This window comes from Lathyrus oleraceus, chromosome 2, assembly GCF_024323335.1.
Source record: "Lathyrus oleraceus cultivar Zhongwan6 chromosome 2, CAAS_Psat_ZW6_1.0, whole genome shotgun sequence".
Taxonomy (NCBI): Eukaryota; Viridiplantae; Streptophyta; class Magnoliopsida; order Fabales; family Fabaceae; genus Lathyrus; species Lathyrus oleraceus.
Genome location: NC_066580.1, coordinates 52,255,341 through 52,277,081, shown reverse-complemented (window position 1 = coordinate 52,277,081; position 21,741 = coordinate 52,255,341). Strand labels below are relative to the sequence as shown.

Below are 21,741 nucleotides of genomic sequence, written 5' to 3'. Positions count from 1 at the left end.
GGTCATACAAGGATATACCGGGCCTGGACACCGATATCGTTGAGCACAAGCTGCCACTTCAGCCAGAATGCCCGCCAGTAAAACAGAAACTCCGAAGAACAAGACCAGATATGGCTCTGAAGATTTGTAAAGAAGTCAAATGACAATTTGACGCTGGTTTCCTCACAGTGGCGAAGTACCCACAATGGGTAGCTAATATTGTACCTGTGCCTAAAAAGGATGGAAAGGTGAGGATGTGTGTTGACTATAGGGATCTGAACAAAGCTAGTCCAAAGGACGACTTCCCTCTACCACACATTGATACTCTGGTAGACAACACTACAAGTTTTGCTGTATTCTCCTTTATGGATGGTTTTTCTGGATACAATCAAATCAATATGGCTCCAGATGACATGTAGAAGACCACTTTTATTACCCCTTGGGGCACGTTTTGCTACAAGGCAATGCCTTTCGGTCTCAAAAATGCCGGGGCAACTTACCAAAGAGCTATGGTCACTCTTTTCCATGATATGATGCACAAGGAGATAGAGGTCTATGTTGACGACATGATCGCTAAGTCTCGGAGTGAAGAAGATCATATGAGCCATCTGAAGAAGCTATTTGAACGCCTCAGAAAGTTTAGATTACAATTAAACCCTGCAAAATGCACATTTGGTGTCCGTTCAGGGAAGTTGCTTGGTTTCATCGTTAATCAACGAGTAATTGAGGTGGACCCTGACAAGGTCCAAGTTATACAAGAAATGCATGCTCCACACACCGAGCGAGAGGTTAGAGGTTTCCTTGGACGTTTGAATTACATCTCAAGGTTTATCTCACATATGACGGCCACGTGTGAGCCTATCTTCAAATTTCTTTGAAAGGATCAAGCTATCAAATGGAATCTTGATTGTCAAAGTGCTTTTGAGAAGATTTGTCAATACTTGCAAGAGCCTCCTATTTTGATTCCACCTGTCCCAGGAAAGCCATTAATCATGTATCTGACTGTACTTAAAGGGTCAAGAGGATGCGTGCTGGGGCAACATGACGAAACTGGTCGAAAAGAACATGCTATTTACTATCTGAGTAAAAAGTTTACTGATTGTGAAAGTCGATATTCGCTTTTGGAGAAAACTTGTTGCGCGCTAGCATGGGCCGCTCGTCGTTTGAGGCAATACATGATTTTCCATACTACTTTGTTGATCTCGAAGATGGACCCGATAAAGTACATCTTTGAGAAACTTTCCTTGACTGGAAGACTTTCCCGTTGGCAGATGCTCTTGTCAAAGTACGAAATCCAATACATAACCCAGAAAGCAATCAAGGGAAGTGTTTTAGCAGAGTATCTTGCTCATCAACTAGTTGAAGACTATCATCCATTGAAGTTTGATTTCCCCGATGAGGATATCATGGTGATAAAGGATTGTGAAATCCCAGGCCCAAATGAAGGACCAGAACCAGGATCCTGATGGAAGCTCGCGTTCGATGGTTCCTCCAATTACAATGGTCATAGTGTGGGAGTTGTTTTGATGAATCTAAATGGCGGCTTTACCCCTTTCACAGTAAGGTTGTGCTTTGATTGTACGAATAATGTCGCAGAGTATGTGGCTTGTATCCTTGGTCTTGAAGCCGCAATTGATCTTCGAATCAAGATCCTTGAGGTGTATGGAGGTTCAGCTTTGGTGATCTATCAGGTCAAGGGAGAATGGGAAACTCGTGATGCGAAGCTGATCCTGTATCGTGCTCATGTCGTAAAGATGATAGAATACTTTGACGATATCACTTTCCATCACATCCCAAGAGTAGAAAATCAAGTGGATGACGCTTTGGAAACATTAGCATCAATGTACGAAGTCAGATTCCGTAATGAAGCCCGACTTATTCGAATCGAGCGAAGAGATGAGCCTGCCTACTGTCAATTGATTGAAGAAGAAACTGATGGTAAACCTTGGCTTCATGATATCAAGCGATATCTTCTAAGTCAAGAGTATCTAGAAAATGCTACATTGTTGGATAAGAAAATGCTAAGGAGGTTATCATCCAAAAAAATTTGAGCAATGATGTGCTTTACAAGAGAAACCATGACATGGTTCTGCTCAGATGCATGGATAGACACGAAGCAGACCTGTTGATCAAGGAGATTCATGAGGGATCCTTTGGGACCCATGCCAATGGACATGCCATGGCCAAGAAGATTTTGAGAGTTGGTTATTACTGGTTAACCATGGAGTCCGATTGTTTCAGCTATGCCAAGAAAAGTCATAAATGTCAGATTTATGCTGACAAAGTGCATGTACCGCCAACACTGCTGAATGTTTTGACATTGCTTTGGCCCTTCTCAATGTGGGGCATCGACATGATTGGCGCTATAGAGCCTAAAGCTTACAATGGTCACCGCTTCATCCTGGTTGCCATTGATTACTTTACTAAATGGGTGGAGGTTGATTCCTACACCAATGTGACGAGACATGTGGTTGCTCGTTTTATCAAGAAGGAGATTATTTACCGTTATGGAATCCCAAGCAAGATCATCATCGATAACGGTTCAAACTTGAACAACAAGACATTGACAGAATTATGTGAGAGTTTCAAGATTGACCATCATAACTCTTCTCCATATCGTCCCAAGATGAACGGTGTTGTTGAAGACGCCAACAAAAATATCAAGAAGATCCTATAAAAGATGGTGAAAACTTATAAGGATTGGCACGAGATGCGACCCTTTGCTTTGCATGGATACCAGACCTCAGTCTGCACTTCAACAGGGGCAACCCCATTCTCCTTGGTCTATGGTATGGAAGTAGTTCTCCCAGTCGAAGTAGAGATACCTTCAATGAGAATATTGATGGAGGCCAAGCTAGATGAAGCTGAATGGATCCAGAACAGTTATGATCAACTTAACCTTATTGATGAGAAGCATATGACCACTCTGTGCCATGGACATTTGTACCAGCAAAGAATCAAGAAAGCGCTTGACAAGAAGGTTTGCCCTCGAGAGTTCAAGGAAGGGGAACTCGTGCTCAAGAAGATCCTGCCGGTACACAAAGATTCGTGTGGGAAGTGGTAAAGAGAGCATACTCTAGAGGTGCTTTGTTTCTTACGACTATGGATGGCGAAGAGCTCATTCACCCTGTGAACTCTGATGCATTCAAAAGATACTATGCCTAACAAAACCCGGTGGACTGAAAACTCGAAAGGGTGGTCAAGGAAAAAGTTAGGGATAATTAAAAAAAATGGTAGCTCGCTAAGTTGAAAACCTGAAAGGGCGACTTAGGCCAAAAGGAGCGTCCCGGTGGATTGAAAACCCGAAACGTCGATCCAGGCAAAAATTAGGGACAAAAGGCATAGACTGCATCAACTGTCACTGATCAACACAGAAGAGCTAAAGGTGGAAGATCAATCCAAATGCTCCCTACAGAAGCGAGGTTTTGTGGAGTCATTATTATTAGGGATAATAGTAGTCATTGCGATTCAATGTAAACCTTTCCCTATTGCCATTTTCAGATGTGTAACATTCCATGGAGCTACACCATTTGTGTGCTACCATTCTTGAATAAATACAAGTTTTCCTATCAAATTCTATCTTTTGTTGTTTTTCTCTGATTTTCTTTGTTATGCAAAATGCCATTTATTTGTTAATAGTGAAATTTTGAACTCAAAAAGAATTTTTCAACACATTGAGAAACACAATTTTTCTTTGACATGTGGAAATATTAAAAGGAAACCTTTCGTCTTTCCCCACAAGTCTCAAGTTACAATACTTCTCTTGGATGATCAACATATATCTCCAGAGAGCACGGATTTAGCATTCTCCGAAAGGATTAATGGGCCAGTTGTAACTGTTCAGCTTGATGAATCCTCCTTTGATGCATTTTTACTCACCCCTTTGGTTGAGTTGTTGGTGTTAAAGATTCAGTACCTCCATAAAGCCTTCTCTAAACTTTCAGTCTGCATATTGTCAACATTTTCATTTCATGTTCATTTATATATCATGCATATAAGGAAAATCAAACTCATGCATAGCCCGAAGTATACTTCGTGCTCGTTTGCGTAATCTCGGGTCTCGTTGTTGATTTGATCTCTTGACCTCTAACACCAGTTGTTACGGGCGTCGTTTCTTAAATCTGGTTGTCACCAACATCTTTTGTCAAGACCAGTTGTAACTGGCGTCCTGTTTCCAAATCCAGTTGTAACTAGTACCTTTTTGAAGTCTGGTTGTAACCAGCATTGTTTGTAAATCCAATTGTTATTGGCATTACCTCTCAAGTCTAGTTGTAACTAGCATCTTGTTTTCAAAATCCAATGGTAATTGGTACCTATAGGTCTGGTTGTAACCATCATTTGTTTGCAAGTCCAATTGTTATTGGCATTATCTGTTAAGTCCACTTGTAACTGGCGCTCAAATGTTAAAATCCAGTTGTAACTGGTGACTCTTTAAAATCTGGTTGTCACCAGCATCTTATCTTAAATCCAATTGTAATTGGTATCCCCAATCACAGTTGTAACCAGCACAGTCTTAAAATCCATGCGTAAATGGTATGATAAGTCTGGTTATCACCATATTTGTTTGCAAGTCCAATTGTTGTTGGCATTATCTGTTAGGTCCAGTTGTAACTGGCGCATATTTTGAAGTCCAGTTGTAACTGGTATCCTTTTAATGTCTGGTTGTCACCAAATCCGTCAACTCCAATTGTAACTGGTATTATTATAAAGTCTGGTTGTCACCAGCATTTGTCAAATCCATCTGTAAATGGTATGTTTAAGTCTGGTTGTCACCGACACCCTTGAAGTCTAGTTGTAACTGGAACTAATCCATTTGAAGAGAGTTGTACCATATGTTTATGGTATAAGTCCAATTGTGGTTGGCACCTACAGAGAGTTTTTCTATCCTGTTGACTCCGGCTTCCTAGGAAGTTATCGTTTGGACTCTTTCAGTGAGTATTTTCCACACAAAAATGATCGGATGATTTTCTTGTGAGAAATCTCCAGGTTTTGTCAAGAATGTTTAAGTTGTCATCAGGTCATGTATGAACCTATTGATATACTCTCTCTGGATTCTCCAATATTTTCAGGTCATGTTTGAACCTACTGTCAGATGTTTTGATATTCCCTAGCATTGTCAGGTCATGTTTGAACTTATTGACGCAATCCCCACTGTCGTTTTTAATTGGCGATTTAAAGTTCCGTTTGTCAACTTTTACTTTGAATACTCCCCTGTGTGTGTCTGATTCTCCAACAGGATTGTCATCCCCAATGAGTTTCTATCCTCTTCGTCGTTTCCGGTGGCCCATAAATACCTTGGTGTCCGTCATCCCCCACAGATTTGTCTGTCTTGCGTAAAATTCCCTGTTAGGATTCACCATATCTCTAGCAGATAAAAATCCCAAAAAAAGAGTCATTCGCCCATGCATATCATATCATAGCATGTGCATTTTTTCAGGATCAAAATCTGGGTCTCCCTGGTATTTAACAATCCCCCACTATGATCCAATGAAGAGGTGACATTTCATATTCCTCTGGTTGAGGATGTTTAAATAGGGGCAACTGTCATACCCTGATTTTGGTCCTGAAATGTTTTCCAATCAATCATTCATTTACATTTCTCTGCATGACCATTTCATCTGATCATGAATCTATCCATCGTTTTGTTTTTGTTTAGACCTATCACCACCTGTTATTCCATAAACCTTTGGGCCTTGCCATTTGTCTTGGTATAAGGTAATTAATTCTGCTTGGTCAAGCAGGACATGAAGCCCATTATCTTTTAATAGGATAAGGTGTAATCTCATGACTTTCATGCCCATGTCTAAATTTAATCCATGTTTTGCCTCCCTTATAGGACATCATTCACCCCTTGTTCAAGTGTGTCAATTATGTGATCATTCACATTCCTTTGTCTTGTTCCTAATCATAGCTCACTTATAATGAATTTCGATGCCAAATACAAACATTACAATCATTTGATCATTCATATTTATTTTTCATTTATTTGAGATTCTAAAATTCCATACATATTTCTCTATTCATATTAATTTTTCCGTTCATTCATAATTCAAAGAAATTCCTTACATATCTCGTCATTCATATTCATGTTTGCTATTTCATATTTTTTCGTTTTTCACATTCAAAATTTGCATTCACATGTCTTCATTCACATTAAAAAAAAAAATATATATAATAAAAAAACTCCCATTCATTCATGGCCAAGATTCTTTGCACATCCATATCCACCATTTCATATTTCTATATGTCATACTCAATTTGCACTCACATTTTTTCATTCACTTTGGAAAACTTCCATTCATTCATATACATACTTGTTCGTGTTTCGAATACTTCATTCATTTTTTATCACATCCATTCACTCACAACCATCCATATCCTGGCAAGTGATTAAGTTCATCATCTTAAGGCATCATCACATGAATGGATGAAAGTTCTAGAGTACGGGGAATTAATTTGGTTTGCTATAAAAGTGCCAATTTCTTTTTCATTCACATCAATAGTCATTACAAGTAAAGAACTTACAGATCTACACAAGAGACTAAACTAGGGGAACCTCTTAGAAGTTGTGATTGAAGAGGAATTACGCTAATGTTGCTGCAGAATCGTGCCTCTTGAGGTCACCCAAGATGCATTGACCTTGAGAAACATGAGGGTTCATCCTTGGTGAAAGGTCAATGTCAATCAGGAGAAGTATTCAAGGCCTCAACTTACAACAAGAAAGTGATAGGTGCAAGCTACTATTAGGTGGATACGAAGCAAAGGAAGAGTCAAACAAAAAGTCTCGTTCAAATCGGCTAGGGACAGCGCTGGGCATGGTAGCCATACAACTTCAATAGCTGCGGGGAGATACATAGAAAACATGAACTATAAAGGACTAGCAAGTGGAGGTGCGAGAGGGGGTACACCGGTGGCTAGGATTGTTGTATACAAAACGTGTTGGGATTCAGGTTGCTATGACGTGGACTTGTTAGCTGCATTTGATGATGCTATAAGAGACGGAGTTCACATTTTGTCTCTATCTCTTGGTGCTCAATCGCCAAAAGGAGATTATTTTAATGATGCTATATCTATAGGGTCGTTTCATGCTGCTAACCACAAAGTGCTTGTTGTTTCGTCTGCTGGAAGTGAAGGAATTCCGGGTTCTACTACTAATCTTGCACCGCGGACGCTTACGATTGCTGCTAGCTCCACTGATAGGGGTTTCACTTGTGATATCATGTTAGGAAATGGCGCAGAACTCACGGGTGAAAGTCTGAGTCTGTTTGAAATGAATGCATCTTCGAGGATAACTTCTGCTTCTCAAGCATTTGTGGGATACTTCACGCTGTATCAATCCAGGTGAAGCAAGCTACTGTTTAGAGAGTTCTTTGAATAAAACAAAGACCAAAGGGAAGGTTCTAGTTTGTAGACATGTAGAGAGTTCAACTGTTGCAAAGGTGAAAAGAGAGAAAGGTAGTTAAAGAAGTCGTTGGAGTTGGAGTGGTACTTATCAATGAGACAGATCAAGATGTTGCTATCCCATTTGTGATCCCTTCAGCTATTGTTGGAAAGAAAACCGAAAAAGTATCATAAACCCTTATGCCCACAAACTCAGTGTATCCCCCTACAAGCATCAACCACAATCCACAAATTAGTACAGTTCCATTCTGTTACGACAAGCCCGTAGGCACACATTCTAATCTGTTTAAATTTGTCAAGACATTTACAACAAGGATTTACTTGTTACCGACAGTAAAAGGGTGAGTGGAGGATTTAAGTAGAGGGACCACAAGGTTGAATGAGCAACTTTGTACTATGAAAATTTTCGAATCCACTCCCATGGTCCCCGTTGTTCACGCATATAAGAGAGCACAAACCCTAATTTTGGGAGGCAGCCGCTACTGTTCATGGAAAGAGGAGAGTTCTGCAGATTTGTTCAAAAATAAAAACTCTAGAGTCCAAAACTTTTTGAGAGTTGAGTGACCGAACTTTACACAGAATCCCCGTTATCACCGCACTAGACCCTTGCGACTCATCACGCACGTTAGAGAGAAAAAGAGCCGATAAAAGGGAACACTCAGAGGACTTTAAGCAAAACATTTATCTGGCCGTCCAATCGTCGATCGACCCTACTGTAATCGGTTAGTTTTCATCGTTGATCTCCATTGCATTTCAGTTTTGTGCTCGTTGCGGTTTTAGTGGCGATGCCATTGTCGCCGGGTCGTTATTTTGTTCCTCGCGTTCCCAAAGAGACGTTCCTTTTTGAAAGAAAAGGTATAAAGTTTATTTTCTTATTTAGAGTCGTGTTTCTATTTGAGAGAAGAGGAAGGGTTATCAACTTTACTGCGTTTGAACTTTCCAAATTTTGTTTGGTCTGAGTTTTAAATATCTTTTCTCTTTGGGAATAGCGTTGGCGCCATTTCGATTTACCCGATGCCCTTTGGTCTTCCCAACCTTGTTGTTTTCCTATGAATGGCTTGACAGCTGGCCATTAATAAGGATTACTTCCACCCTTTTCTTCGCCTCCCCCGACGGCCACACGGTTAAGCTTGGTTGGGGATTCTCGCCGCCCTCCATTTGGGCCAGGTTGGAGCGGGTTTCATTAACCCGAACCCTGACAGTCCAAATGACTGTTGGGCTTTCCTTCATCCCAATCCCATTTCATTTTTAGTTTATTTATTTAGTTTTTTTTTCATTTTTATTTTAGTTCTTGTTTATATGTTTGGGTCGCTGTTGACCCAACAATTGACAGCTCGTGGTCAAGTGGAGGGAAAGTAATTTCATCTCCCCCTTAGTACTGGGTTCGATACCCGTGTGTGGCATATTTGGTTTTGCAATATTTTAATTTCTTTTTACGTTATTCTTTTTAATCCTCCCATGTCCATGTTTTGTTATAATTTCTCCGGTACTCATTGTTTTTAATGTTTACCCCATTTATTTATTTTCATTGACAGAGCATCGATTTTAATTTATGGATTCAACCACTCTTATGTTGTTTATCCATGATTATTTCATCGAGATAATAATAGAATTTCACCGCATTTCGGTTGGTTGCACATGATCATTCAATGTTGACATGATGCATAAACTGGTTTTGAGCACAGTATTTAGTTGTAATTTCCCCATCTCCACACCCTTGTAAGTCGATTGCCTTTAAGCATCGCTGTCAACCTCACACAACTTACTCTTAGGCTTTCTTACAATGAGACGGTTCTCTTACACCTACACTCATACACTGCATTGCTTTTTGGTTGGGCCCGATTTAATTATTTCATTACTTTGAATCCCCATTCGACAAAAGGTACCCCCACTCCTATGAGGTGTAATAATTTTACTGTTTTATTCCTTTGTTTGCTTGATTGTTTAGCTAGCTACTGACACAAGAATAAAATCAACTGTTTCCAAAAGATCAAAAAATAAAAACTTGATCCAACGTCGAGTATTTTCCCAATAAATAAATCCATCCATTTCTATTCATCCATTTCTACCCATTCCTTTTTTTTCAAACCATTCCATTCAAATCTTTCTCAATCACTCATCAAATGCTTGATCCAACGTCAAACCATTTTCACAATAAAAACTCAAAAAAACTTAATCCATATTTAAGACCTTTTCAATAAAGATGGAAATGGAACGTGGTGGATACCACGCACTCCTAAGACTAGGGTTCGAGATGGATGTCTCGCCTATTTTATCTCTCTCCATCATCCAAATTTATCTATTATGTTCCTCTCAAACCTTCATTCAAAGTTCTTTCTCAACCGCTCATCAAATGCTTGATCCAACGTCAAGCCATTTTCACAATAAAAACTCAAAAAAATATTTAATTCTTATTTAACACTTTTCAATAAAGATGGAAATGGAACATGGTGATACCATGCACTCTTGAGATTAAGATTCGAGGTGGATGCCTTGCTTATTTTAGCTCTCACCATCATCCAAAATTATCAATGCGGTTTCTTCAAACCCTTTCTCAATTAAATTCGAAAAACACTTAATTCTTATTAAATACTTTTGCAAATAAGATGGAACTGGACCGTGGTGGATACCACGTATTCCTGAGACTAGGATTCGAGATAGATATCTCGCCCATCCAAGTTCTCTCTATTACCCAAAACACATCAAACCAATCAATTTCTTTTCTCGCCGCCGTGTGATTGACCCTTAAACCTTTTCTCAAACGAAAGGTACTTTGTTTCAAAACAATGCAAGGCAATGTTTCTCCACCTGTTTTGGGTAGTCCAACAATGTTTTCGTCGATTGACACAAAGTAGCTTTCGCTAAAATCGACCAATAAACAAATATTTTTCTACCCAGAATTACATAAGCCTTGATTTCTATATTGAGATACGTAGGAGCAGGATTTGTAAATCTTGTCAGGCCCGCTAATAAAAAATTAGGTTTAGTCCTTCGTTGAAAATCCAAAAACATTCTCCTCTCTTCTATTCTTTCTTTCCCACCTAATAACTCGAGAAGCCTAACATTTCAAACTAGCACTTATACGCACAACTAGCCTAACGGTTCCCGTTGAGTACAACGGACGTGAGGGGTGCTAATACCTTCCCCTTGCGTAATCGACTCCCGAACCCTGATTTGGTTGCGACGACCATAAGCATTGTCGTTTTGTCTTGGGTTTTATCGATATTTCCCCTTTCCTTTTTAGGAATAAATAAAGTTCGGTGGCGACTTTGTTCAGTCCATCACTTGCGAGCGTGCGATTGCGCTTCGCTAGGTCGTGTTCTCATTTTTTTCAAGGTACGACACCCCCTTTCTTGTGTTTTTCACGTTTTCAATTGGTATTAGAGCCTAGTTCTGATTGTGATAAAAGATTTATCAACACTTCATCGTGTTCAATATCGATCCAGTTTGTGTGAGAAACAATGGTCGCTACAAACGTTGTTAACAACAATGAAAGAGATCATTACAATGCTAAACCACCAATCTTTGATGGTGAGATATTTTACTATTGGAAAGATAGAATCAAAAGTTTCTTTCTTGGTTATGATGATGATCTATGGGATCTTGTAGTCGATGGCTATGTTCACCCAATTACTGTTGAAGGAAATAATATAGCAAGAAGTGCTATGACAAACCAACAAAAGAAGGACTTCAAAAATCTACACAAGGCCAGAACTATATTGCTAAATTTTATTTCTTATACCGAGTAAGAGAAGATAACAAACAGAGATTCTGCCAAACCCATATTTGACTCTCTGAGGATGACTCATGAGGAGAATGCTTAAGTAAAAGAGACAAAGGCTTTGGCCTTAATCCAGAAGTATGAAGCATTCATAATGGAAGATGATGAAACTCTTGAGACTATGTTCTTAAGATTTCAGATGCTTGTTGCATGATTTAAAGTTCTGGATAAAGGATACTCTACAGCTGACCATGTCAAAAAGATAATCAGAAGTCTACCTAAAAATGGAAACCTACGGTAGCTGTTTTGAAGTTGGCAAAAGAACTTAATAGTATCATTCTTGAAGAACTTGTTAGTTCTTTGAGAAGCCATGAGATTGAACTCGAGAAAGATGAATCTCAGAGCGAGGTAAATTTGTTGCTCTAAAGTCCAAGCCTGAGAAGACAAGAGCTTATCAAGCTAAGGAAGAATCAGATGCTTCTGATAAAGACTTAGAAGATGATGATGAGTTGTCTTTGGTTTCTAAGAGTATCAACAGACTCTGGAAACACAGGTAGAATGGGAAAGGGAATTGATGAAGATAAGTAGGATGTGGATCCTTTATCTAGATGAGTGAGAAGTCATATTCTTAAGACATTGATTCATTAAGAAAAGCCTCTGAAGGAGATTATTGCTACGCTCATTTCTAGGAAAAGGGTTTGTGAAGAAATCATCAAGATGTTGAATCGTCAAACAGCTAGAGATTCATCATCTCAGTTTGTTGTTCCTAATTTTGAAAAAGATGATGCACATGTGGACCTGATTGAAGATATGTCTAGCTGCGGAGAGAATGATTGTGATGACGATGCATATGAAATTTCCTATGGTATTGACTTTACTACTCAATCTGTCTGAATTTGTTGGAAATTTTCTTGATTTTTTATTGGTATTTAAGATTGATTTGTTTTGTCTGGATTTATTTCTTGATAATGAGTCTATTATCCTAGAGAGTTATTCATATTTTAGGGAGATAGGGTATTTGATTTGTAATTTTGATTTCTGTCACGCCACAAATAATTGGATCTTGCAAACACTTGGTGAGAGTGTTTCAGTGAAAACGAGGGGACATCAACTTTAAAGGGAGTTTGAGTTAAAATTCACAGATAGTATAAAAAAAAACTGAACTAGGAGAGTTCAGATATGTTTTTTGTTTTTTGTGTACTATTGACTACTTGAATTAGAGTTTTTCCTTTTTTTTTTGGACAACAATCCTCCATACATAAAACTGAATTATAAAATTTATTTTTTATTTGCTGTTTGTGTTTAAATTGTAAATCACTTTATTCAATTCATCTTGTCTCTCATATTATTATTGTGTGGAAATCTTGTTTTACACCCGACAAAATTTTATGATAGATTCACCTACCCCTAAGTAACTAAAAGCCCCTAAAAAGGATGAGTGCATTAATTAATATCATAAATAAAATGTTTATCATTGTAATTAAGTCATAACCATGTTGTTAACTTAATATAAAAATTAGCAAAAGATCAACAAGAAGATTTGTCTATTCACCAAAAAAATCTTATGAAGACATTATTCATGTTAAAGTCGCAGTTGGCAAAGGAGATATCAACATCTAAATATTTGTAGCTTTCCCTGGTTCCACATGTTTGAATTCCATTGCCACGAATTCCTTTCCATTATTGAAGGTATTGTTTTAGGCGGTTTTGTAAATTTCATATAAGCCAATTTTTTGGTTACATCATATAAGACTATTTGGTAAAAAAATTAGTGAATAACAACATCTAGATTATATATCTATTTATAAAGATAATGTAAAAATTAGTTTCTTTACAGCTCTAATTTTATCATGCGAGTTGATAAGCTGTAAAATATACGATATAAAGCACTAATTTGGTCTTGCTTAAAAGATTCTAAAAATTTGAGTGGTTTCATTATTACGTGATTATTTTCTTTCTAATTCACTGTCGGCAACAACGTTACCTCTGTTAATACCATGGATGGATGAAACTTCTTGAATTATTATATATTTCACAAATTGCAATGTGATTTGTCTAAATTATTGTTAACATTAAATACTGATCGCCCCATATTTGTATCCATAGAAAAAACCAAGAAATACTAAATGCATACATATTGTTAAATTTGAAAGAAAAAGCAAAGAAGAAAAATTCAAATAAGTGGATGACTCTCATTATCGTTCCTTGCAATTTCAACATCATTAGTACTTTTAAGGAATATTGAAAATGATACATAGATTAAATTGTCTTTTGAAAAATTATGGATACTTTTTTAATGTTAATGAAATTTAATTTTTAATGTTAATGAAATTTAGTCAAATATGCTTCTTCGATTTAAAAATATATATTAAAAAATATTATTCTTACACTACAATGTACATCTCTATCGTATGTTAATGTTCATCAATACGGTGAACAGGAAAATATTACAATAATATATTATTTTAAAAAAATATATAAAAAAAAATTTAACTTCTTTTTAGTATCTTGACGTTTATTAATCAACTTCATAACTTTATTAATCAATTTCATAAGAACGTTTATTAATCAATTTCATAGTTTTATTAAACAACTTTTTATTTTTCATTAATCAATTTTAATTTATCATTAAAAAGTATTTTTAATATCTGGACGTTTATTAATCAACTTCGTCACTTTATTAATCAATTTTTTACATTTAATTAATTAATTTTTTTTACTATTTTAAGTCACTCTTCACGTGCACTATTCATAGACACGGTTCACGTGTGTTGTTCATGCATTATTCACGTATTGTTCATAAATATATATTTTTATTTTAAAAATACATTGTTTATTATATAAATATGGTGAATAATATATACGGTGTAAGTATTTGGTGTCAAAAAATGATGTAGGAATAACATTCATGATATATATTTTATCTCATAACTATCATATTATATTTTTATTTTATTTTAAACACATCTAAACTTTTTGCACCGACCATGTATATGGGATCAATCGAGTTCCCATTTGTATATAAGTGATCTTCCTGTTGTATATGATCTTTATATGACAATGATGTTGTTTAATTCTTTTGTATAGGTCTCCTCTCTTTTTAAGCTATTTATCTCTTTATGTGAAGTTTTTGTTGAGATACATGTATTTCGTTAGAAGTCTCACATTACTTAAAAAAATGGAGGTTGAAAATTTTATAAATGAGAAAACTCATATATCCAATGCCTTAAAATTATGAGTGAATATGTTGTCTCTTTCACTTATTTGATTAAAAAATAGTTATTGACATATTTTGCACTATCATAAATACAAAAAGAGAAATAATATTTTAGTTGAATATTATTTTTTTATATAAAAAAATAATTATTAGTGTGTTTTGTAGTATTGTAAATACAAAGAGAAATAATAGTCATAATAATAAGTAGATATATAGTCACTATTAATAGCAAAATTGAAAGAGAAAAATATTACATTAAAAAATAAAATTTAAATCACTTTATTTTGTTTAAGTGACATATATTTTAAACTAAGAGAATAATTTACATACACTGAAGTTTTTAATCATGAGAAAATTTTTATAAACTAAATGAAATTGGTTTTTATTGATGTTTAGTGAATTATCTATAGCTCTTCCTTGAGAAAATTTTCAAAAAAAAAGTAACCAAAAACAATTAATTAAGAGGAATGGTAGGTTTGAATTTTTTTTAACTATATTTTATGTTAATTAACAGCAAATTTCATATGAGGATATCAATATGTATCAACCATATTTTTGAAATTAGCATGTGACATTTTTTAAGGGCACCAAAAGAAAGGTGCTAGTGATATCAGAAAAATCTAAAAGAATTTATAAATATACAAAAAGAAAAAAAAAGGTTTATTAAGCACATTAAAAACCAAAGCAAAACAACTCAAAAACAAGCTCAAGAAAGAAATAAAATCTCTAAACTAATCCATTAGAAATAACTTGAAACCTAGCTCAACCAACACACCACTAACACCAAACCACGCACCGAGAGATACTGGTGCCTTTGAGAAATTAAAGGAGATCGGTGATTATCGCCTATTTCCAAACAAAATGACCAATTCTTCTTTCAAAATCCTAAATCACGCCACCACCAGCCTAATGAACAACCTTACTCACTTCTTCATTTTTTATGAAGAGTAACTTAGAAAAAGTTTGGGAAGAGTAATTCCGGAGATTAGAGACCAACCCACATATCAATCCATAATGAGGTAAGAGTACCAAAATCCGCCTTTTTGGAGACACCATCCATAAACTAATTTGTATGGGCGTCTGATGGACTGGCAAGCCAAGAGACACATCATCACCATAAGGATGCCAATCTCATATCTTTTGGGAACCAAAACCTTCTATAAAAACCTGACGTCACAAACCAGGCGAGTCCATAATCATCTTCTATCACTACTTCCTAAGCAAGGCCAAGTTAGCCATCCTAAGGTTGTGAACATACAACCCATCTAAAAATGCTTATATATTCAAGCATTAGTCCACTTAATCCAAGAAATATTAAACAAATCCTTGACCTATCCCAAAAATAAGCTTCCTTTGAGTCTTAATCATCTCTTTTCACACATTGACAGGAAACTTCAAGAAAGAGAACTAGAAGATCATGATAGAATTGATGATTGGGTTAAGGAGGATAACACAACCATCCAAACTAAAATATGAATTCACGGGTGCAATGTTTAGTAATCCAATTTATAAGAGACTCTCAGACATAAACCAGAGGATTGTACCCACCAGAAGACCAATGTAAGTTATAACCCCATTGACAATGAAGAAAATCTTCATCATAAACAATTCAACTCAACATTAGCACCAATGAGGCAACTTTTGGAAAAATTAATACTCAAGCCAAAAAATAGTTTAAAAAACTCGAAAGATATACTTAATAGTCCAAAGAATCTCAACCCAGACCTCTTCCGGGACCAAGGTACCATCTGCATAAAGGAGATGAGAAATCAACAACGCCCCACTCTAAACCTAGATAAGTGACCCAAATCCACCGCTTACCTATCCAAATCAGTAAGCCCCCCCCCCCCCCCCCCCCCCCCCCCACTGTAACACCCTTCTAAAATACCCCAAATATTTAATTAAAACAACAATTATATATATCAGAGTAGATATGCAATTAAGGGTGTCACACAATCACTTCACACCATTCACCAAAATAACTGTCATGCTCTTTTATTAATTCAAAACATAAGCATTTGCATAATACGCAGCAGATAGAAATCTCATCAATCATTGTAAAACATGTAACACATTACATGTAAAATGGTTCAACAACCAACAATAAGACAATTAAAAACATCCCATCCCGATGTTACATCTATCAAAGCATGACCCACTAAGGAACTACACTAGACTCCAAGCACTAGCTCCTACTCAATCATTGCTCGTTACCTGAAACATAGTTGTAAGGGTGAGTTCCTCAATCGATGTAATAAGCATTATAAAATATCATGTAATGCTAAGTAATTTAACACATATCATCACCCTAATCAGATTACACATATACAGCAACGGCAATATCAACTCATAATCATCATCATCATCATACTCAAACTCAACACAACCATAAAACACACGTATAATATTGGAATACATCCATTCATATTATACGTCATACATACATACATTATGCAATGAGACTCCATGCATACGGTACCGACTATTCGTGAACATATAGTTCAACCTCACCGATCAAATCCAGATACGGCTACCAAGCTCACTAGTCCCACTCATTTGAGACCTAGTGACTCACTCACTAATTCCTCACCATGGGAATTAGCTACCACCCCAAGGGCTATGATATGCACGCTAATCACCTAGCATGCAAACATCAACAACGATCCACAATACTAACTCACTAATTCCTCACCATGGGAATTAGCTACCACCATAAAGGCCACAATATGCAAGCTAAATCACTTAGTCATGCAAACATCAACAATCATCCACAATGGACATATGCTCACACTCTAAGCCATAAACAGTCCATTCATAATTTCAGACATGATAGATACATTCACAACATTATGCATATCATCATACATCATCAACATATTCACCACATAATCATATCATGTCATACCACATAATCAATCACAACATTAGCACACTCTACTAATACCTATACTACTCAAAACAACGGGAAATGATCCCTACTCTATCATACATCAGCTAATTTACATTACTCAGCTAAACAACCAAAAACTGCACAACAACAGCACAGAAAATCACAATCCTGCCCATACGCGTATTGCCTAGTCCCATACGCGTATGGCCCAATTCTCAGCCAATTCCATACGCGTACCACCTATCTCATACGCGTATGCTACGCGTACCACTTCCCCATACGCGTACCAACAGAGACCAAACCACGTTCAAAACATCATCTTCCTCATCCATACGCGTATTGCCTAGTGCCATACGCGTACCAGACCATCTCATACGCGTATTGCCTAGTGCCATACGCGTATGACCAGAAACCAGATTTCCAGATCTGCTATGGTCTTCTCTGCTACGAGATCTACCAATTCCAACCTCATACAATCCAATTTTTCACAGTAATCGTTCATATCATCTAACACGAATCATACCCTATTCAATTTCACCAATTCTAACATTTTTACATCTAATTCCTACGAGTTCCTCTCAATCATAATCCAATTTCGTTCATCCAAAAGTTCACAATTTCATCATGCATCATTCCGAATAGAGTCAAATCAATGGTCTATCACTACCCACTACATGTTATCCCATAATACCCATTAATCGACGATAAACCCCCCTTACCTGAGTTAATCCGGCAAATCCTGCAGCTTCAAGCTCTTCCTCTCTCCAACCCTTGTTCTCTGGTTCTCTTTGCCCTTTTTCCACTTTTCTGCCCCTTTTTCCTTTTCACGTGAAAAATAAACCTTTTTACTGAATGGGACCTTTTCTAAATTCCAACTTTTATTCCAATAAAATAATAATCCAATAATAAAAATTCCAATTATTTAATTAAATTAATAAATATATTATTAACTTAAATTAAATAATTATCTTGTTTTATCGGGGTGTTACACCCACCACCACTAGAAGGAAGAAGAAATATGCCAACAGGTCTCCTTGCTTAAGGCATGTTTAAATATTTATCTCTCAGGTGGGAAAATCTTTAACCAAAATAAAAAGATAACTAGAGAACACACATACATACACACACACACAGACAAATCGATGTACTCCAACTAAGAGAGTCATAAGCCTTTTCAAAATAAAACTTAAAGATGAGACAATCCTTCTTAGTTTTCTTAGCCAAAATTGATAGCCTAATTAATCACCACCACATCATCAACCAAAAAACGACCAATAAGAAAGACAAACTAAATAGGAGAGATCAAATTATCCATCACATTTGCAAGCCTTGCTGGTAATACTTTGGTAAAAAGTTTGTACTATGAACCAACTATAGAAATAGGTCGAAACTCCCCAAAATGTGAAGGAGAGTCGACCTATGAGATCAAAGTAACTAAGTACGAGTTAAATCCATAGGGAATTAAATTCAGGCTATAGAACCATTGAAGTCTAATCCTTAAGTTGGTCATAAGAAACTACGAGAACCTTTTGAAAAAGGAGAAGCTAAAACCATAAGGTCCTGGAAACTCCAAACTATAAAAGCAATAGAGTGATGTCCCTGTATAACTACACATGATGGAAAGGAGACCTCCATTATTCCTAATTGTTGAAATAAAACTCAAACGGAAGAATGTTGTACCCCAAAGAAAATGAACCACAAATTTAGAAACAGAACTAAGTTTTTCTCTTATAGAACAACAAACTAAGCGAGTTTGAAGAGATAAACTCTCCCACCTTATTCTTCGTAATAAAGACACATACCCCACACATTTTAAATGAGACGATCAATATTATGTTGAACGGATGGACAACCTAAATGTCTTAAAGAAAAAATATCTAACATCCTATGAAATAAACCTATCAATTTTCTCCTTATGACTAGAATTAAATTCATAGAAGGAACTAGAGGATAAGTAATAAATGTAGACAAATGCTTTGGTTACTGTCATACCCCGATTTTGATCCTGAAATTTTTCCATTTTTTCTTTTATTTTTGCATTTGCATACATTCATCAGTATAAAATGGATTTTAATATCTTGACTCTTTTTCTTTTTTAATTTGATTTTTAATTTCAAATTAAGCTTAATTCCAATTGTCAATTTAATCTTAATTGTTTATTTTTACTAATGATTAAAACTCTAATCGATTTTTTATTTCCAAATGAATGTTAGAGTTGATATCTAAGTAATTTTCAATGAATTATAGATTATTTTGTTTTTTTTTATTTTGTTTTTTGCTGATTTGTTATTAGTAATTAAATTGATATTCAAACTAATATTGGATTATTCCTAAAAATCCGCATCCATTTTTATAATCAAAATTCAAAATCCAAAACCCATATCCATTTCATTATCCATTTGGGACCAATTTAAACCATAACCATCCAAATAATTATGCATTTCATACAGTCAACTACATTTTCATTCATAACATTCCATACATTCAACTACATTCTCATTCATAACTTTCCATGAAAATCAATAAAGAACCATTTCCATATCAATACATTGCTAGTAGTTGTCCATGAGAATGAGCATTGATACTAAAATGTGACATTACATGTTGTTCTTACAAAGAGGTCCTAATCCTACACTAGCTCTTATGCTACATGACATATTCCAAACACTATTGATCATTTTTACAACAGAATAATCAAGAAAAAAGATGAGACCCATTCGAACACCTGGACACACAGGACGAAATCATAGGATTCTTATCTCAAGCAAAGCATGGTTGTTGTTGCTGCTGCTTTTCCTTTTCCCATGTTCTTGTTCTCACGCATACTCACACGGCTGCCTCATAAGCTTTACCTTCTATATTAGAGTACCATATTACTGCCCTTGCTCATATAGGCCTATTTTGTGAAACCCGCAAGCATTTCAATTATTTTATACGGTTTCCAGGTAATTAAAAAGGACCATGTGGCTGCCGGACTCTGTTGTATTTAGTTGTTTATGAATTCTCTTCACGAGAGGAAGGCATTAGACATTTGGATCATGCTAAGATGCATTTTGATGAAGGGTTATCCGCAAGGCACAAAGGTGGGGAATCTGCCAAACTTGTCACAAAAAAAGTCTTAAGAAAAGAAAAATGCAACTATAGTGTAGTTGAGTTTTTCAACGAGATGAAAGGCAAGGGCCTGAAAGGAAATGTTGTTACTTACACTGCGCTGATATCTGCATTCTGTGGTGAGAACAATATTGATAAAGCCATGCAATATTTTGATGAGATGTTGAGTTCTGGATGCTCACCGGATGCAATTGTTTACTATAGTTTGATATCTGGTTTAACCATTGCTGGAAGGATGGATGATGCCAGTGTTGTTGTGTCACAGTTGAAACGTGCCGGGTTTGGTCTTGATAGAGCTTGCTACAATGTTCTCATCAGTGGATTCTGCAAGAAGAAGAAGCTGGAACGAGTTTATGAAATGCTCAACGAAATGGAAGAAACTGGAGTTAAGCCTGATACTGTCACCTATAACACTTTGGTTTCTTACCTTGGCAAAGCCGGAGATTTTGCAACTGCGTCTAAGAAGGTTTTAAGAAAAGAAAAATGCAACTATTACCAAAGAAGGATAGTTGCCGAAAGAAAGTTTCTAAAGCACGTGATTCAGAGTTCCATCGATTCAGATGTTGATTATGCCCTATTTAAAGCAAAAACACGTGATTCACCGTCAGACTTGTGCATCTCAAGTAATTTGTTAGACACTGAAAAAAACCACACCGGAGTGAGAAACAAATTATACCTTCGGATGATCCTAGCAAACTGAGATTTGACCAAATGGCTATTGGCAATGAACTTTTGTTAGCAACGTGAATTCCCTGATTCCATTTGTTGATTTGAGGAGCCAAAGAAACTAAATCTTCACTCTTGACATATCTCTGTCTCAGACTTCGGAACCTGCAACAGATGAAAAACTGTGAGAATTTACACTGTGGTTCTGAAGTTCGATCTAACCTGGGGTAGAGGCTGGTGAACGCAACCTCTCTAAGGACTCGCGACCAACAATGCCAGTTGAATTCTTGATATCATCAGATGCTTTGTGACTTGCTGAATTTGCTGCAGGGTTTGGATATTTGGTAAAGGAATGAGGTCTGCCTCTTAACAGCTGAAATCAAATCATATTTACTGTACTTCGGAAGACTATCGATCAAATCATAATTGTAGGGTTCATCTGAATATAAGTTGTTCCAGATTTTTTTCGCTTAACTGCCAGCAATTCCTTGAGCAGCGGAGACAACATCAAAGCTATCACGTACATGTCCATAAAGTTCTTCACGGTCAAGTTTGTGCCTTACCGGGTTAAGCCTGTGACAGTGCCAAATTCATCCACAACCTCCAGGTTACAAGAAATTCACTGCGGTTAAAAAACAACACAAACACACAATAATTACCAAGCTGTAGAAAATTCAGAAATATCCCCAAATGGAATTGGGACAAAAGAGATTAGAAGAAAGCTAAGTTCAAAATTACCGTTTCGGAATCTATCAT

General features: G+C 36.3%; 2 protein-coding genes across 2 annotated transcripts; both read left to right on the top strand.

The window, feature by feature from the left end:
- Nucleotides 1-1,505: 1,505 nt before the first annotated feature.
- Nucleotides 1,506-2,030, top strand: LOC127121891 (uncharacterized). The gene has a single exon (XM_051052321.1). It carries the CDS (start codon nt 1,506-1,508, stop codon nt 2,028-2,030), a length of 525 nt encoding a protein of 174 aa, XP_050908278.1.
- Nucleotides 2,031-20,254: 18,224 nt separating this feature from the next.
- On the top strand, nt 20,255-21,019 carry LOC127121890 (pentatricopeptide repeat-containing protein At5g28460). The gene has a single exon (XM_051052320.1). The coding sequence runs from the start codon at nt 20,255-20,257 to the stop codon at nt 21,017-21,019; it is 765 nt and encodes a 254-aa protein (XP_050908277.1).
- The last annotated feature ends 722 nt before the right edge of the window (nt 21,020-21,741 follow it).

What these genes read in the sequence shown, in the direction of transcription:
- LOC127121891 (XM_051052321.1), top strand. Translation starts at nt 1,506, where the DNA reads ATGAATCTAAATGGCGGCTTTACCCCTTTCACAGTAAGGTTGTGCTTT.
- LOC127121890 (XM_051052320.1), top strand. Translation starts at nt 20,255, where the DNA reads ATGCATTTTGATGAAGGGTTATCCGCAAGGCACAAAGGTGGGGAATCT.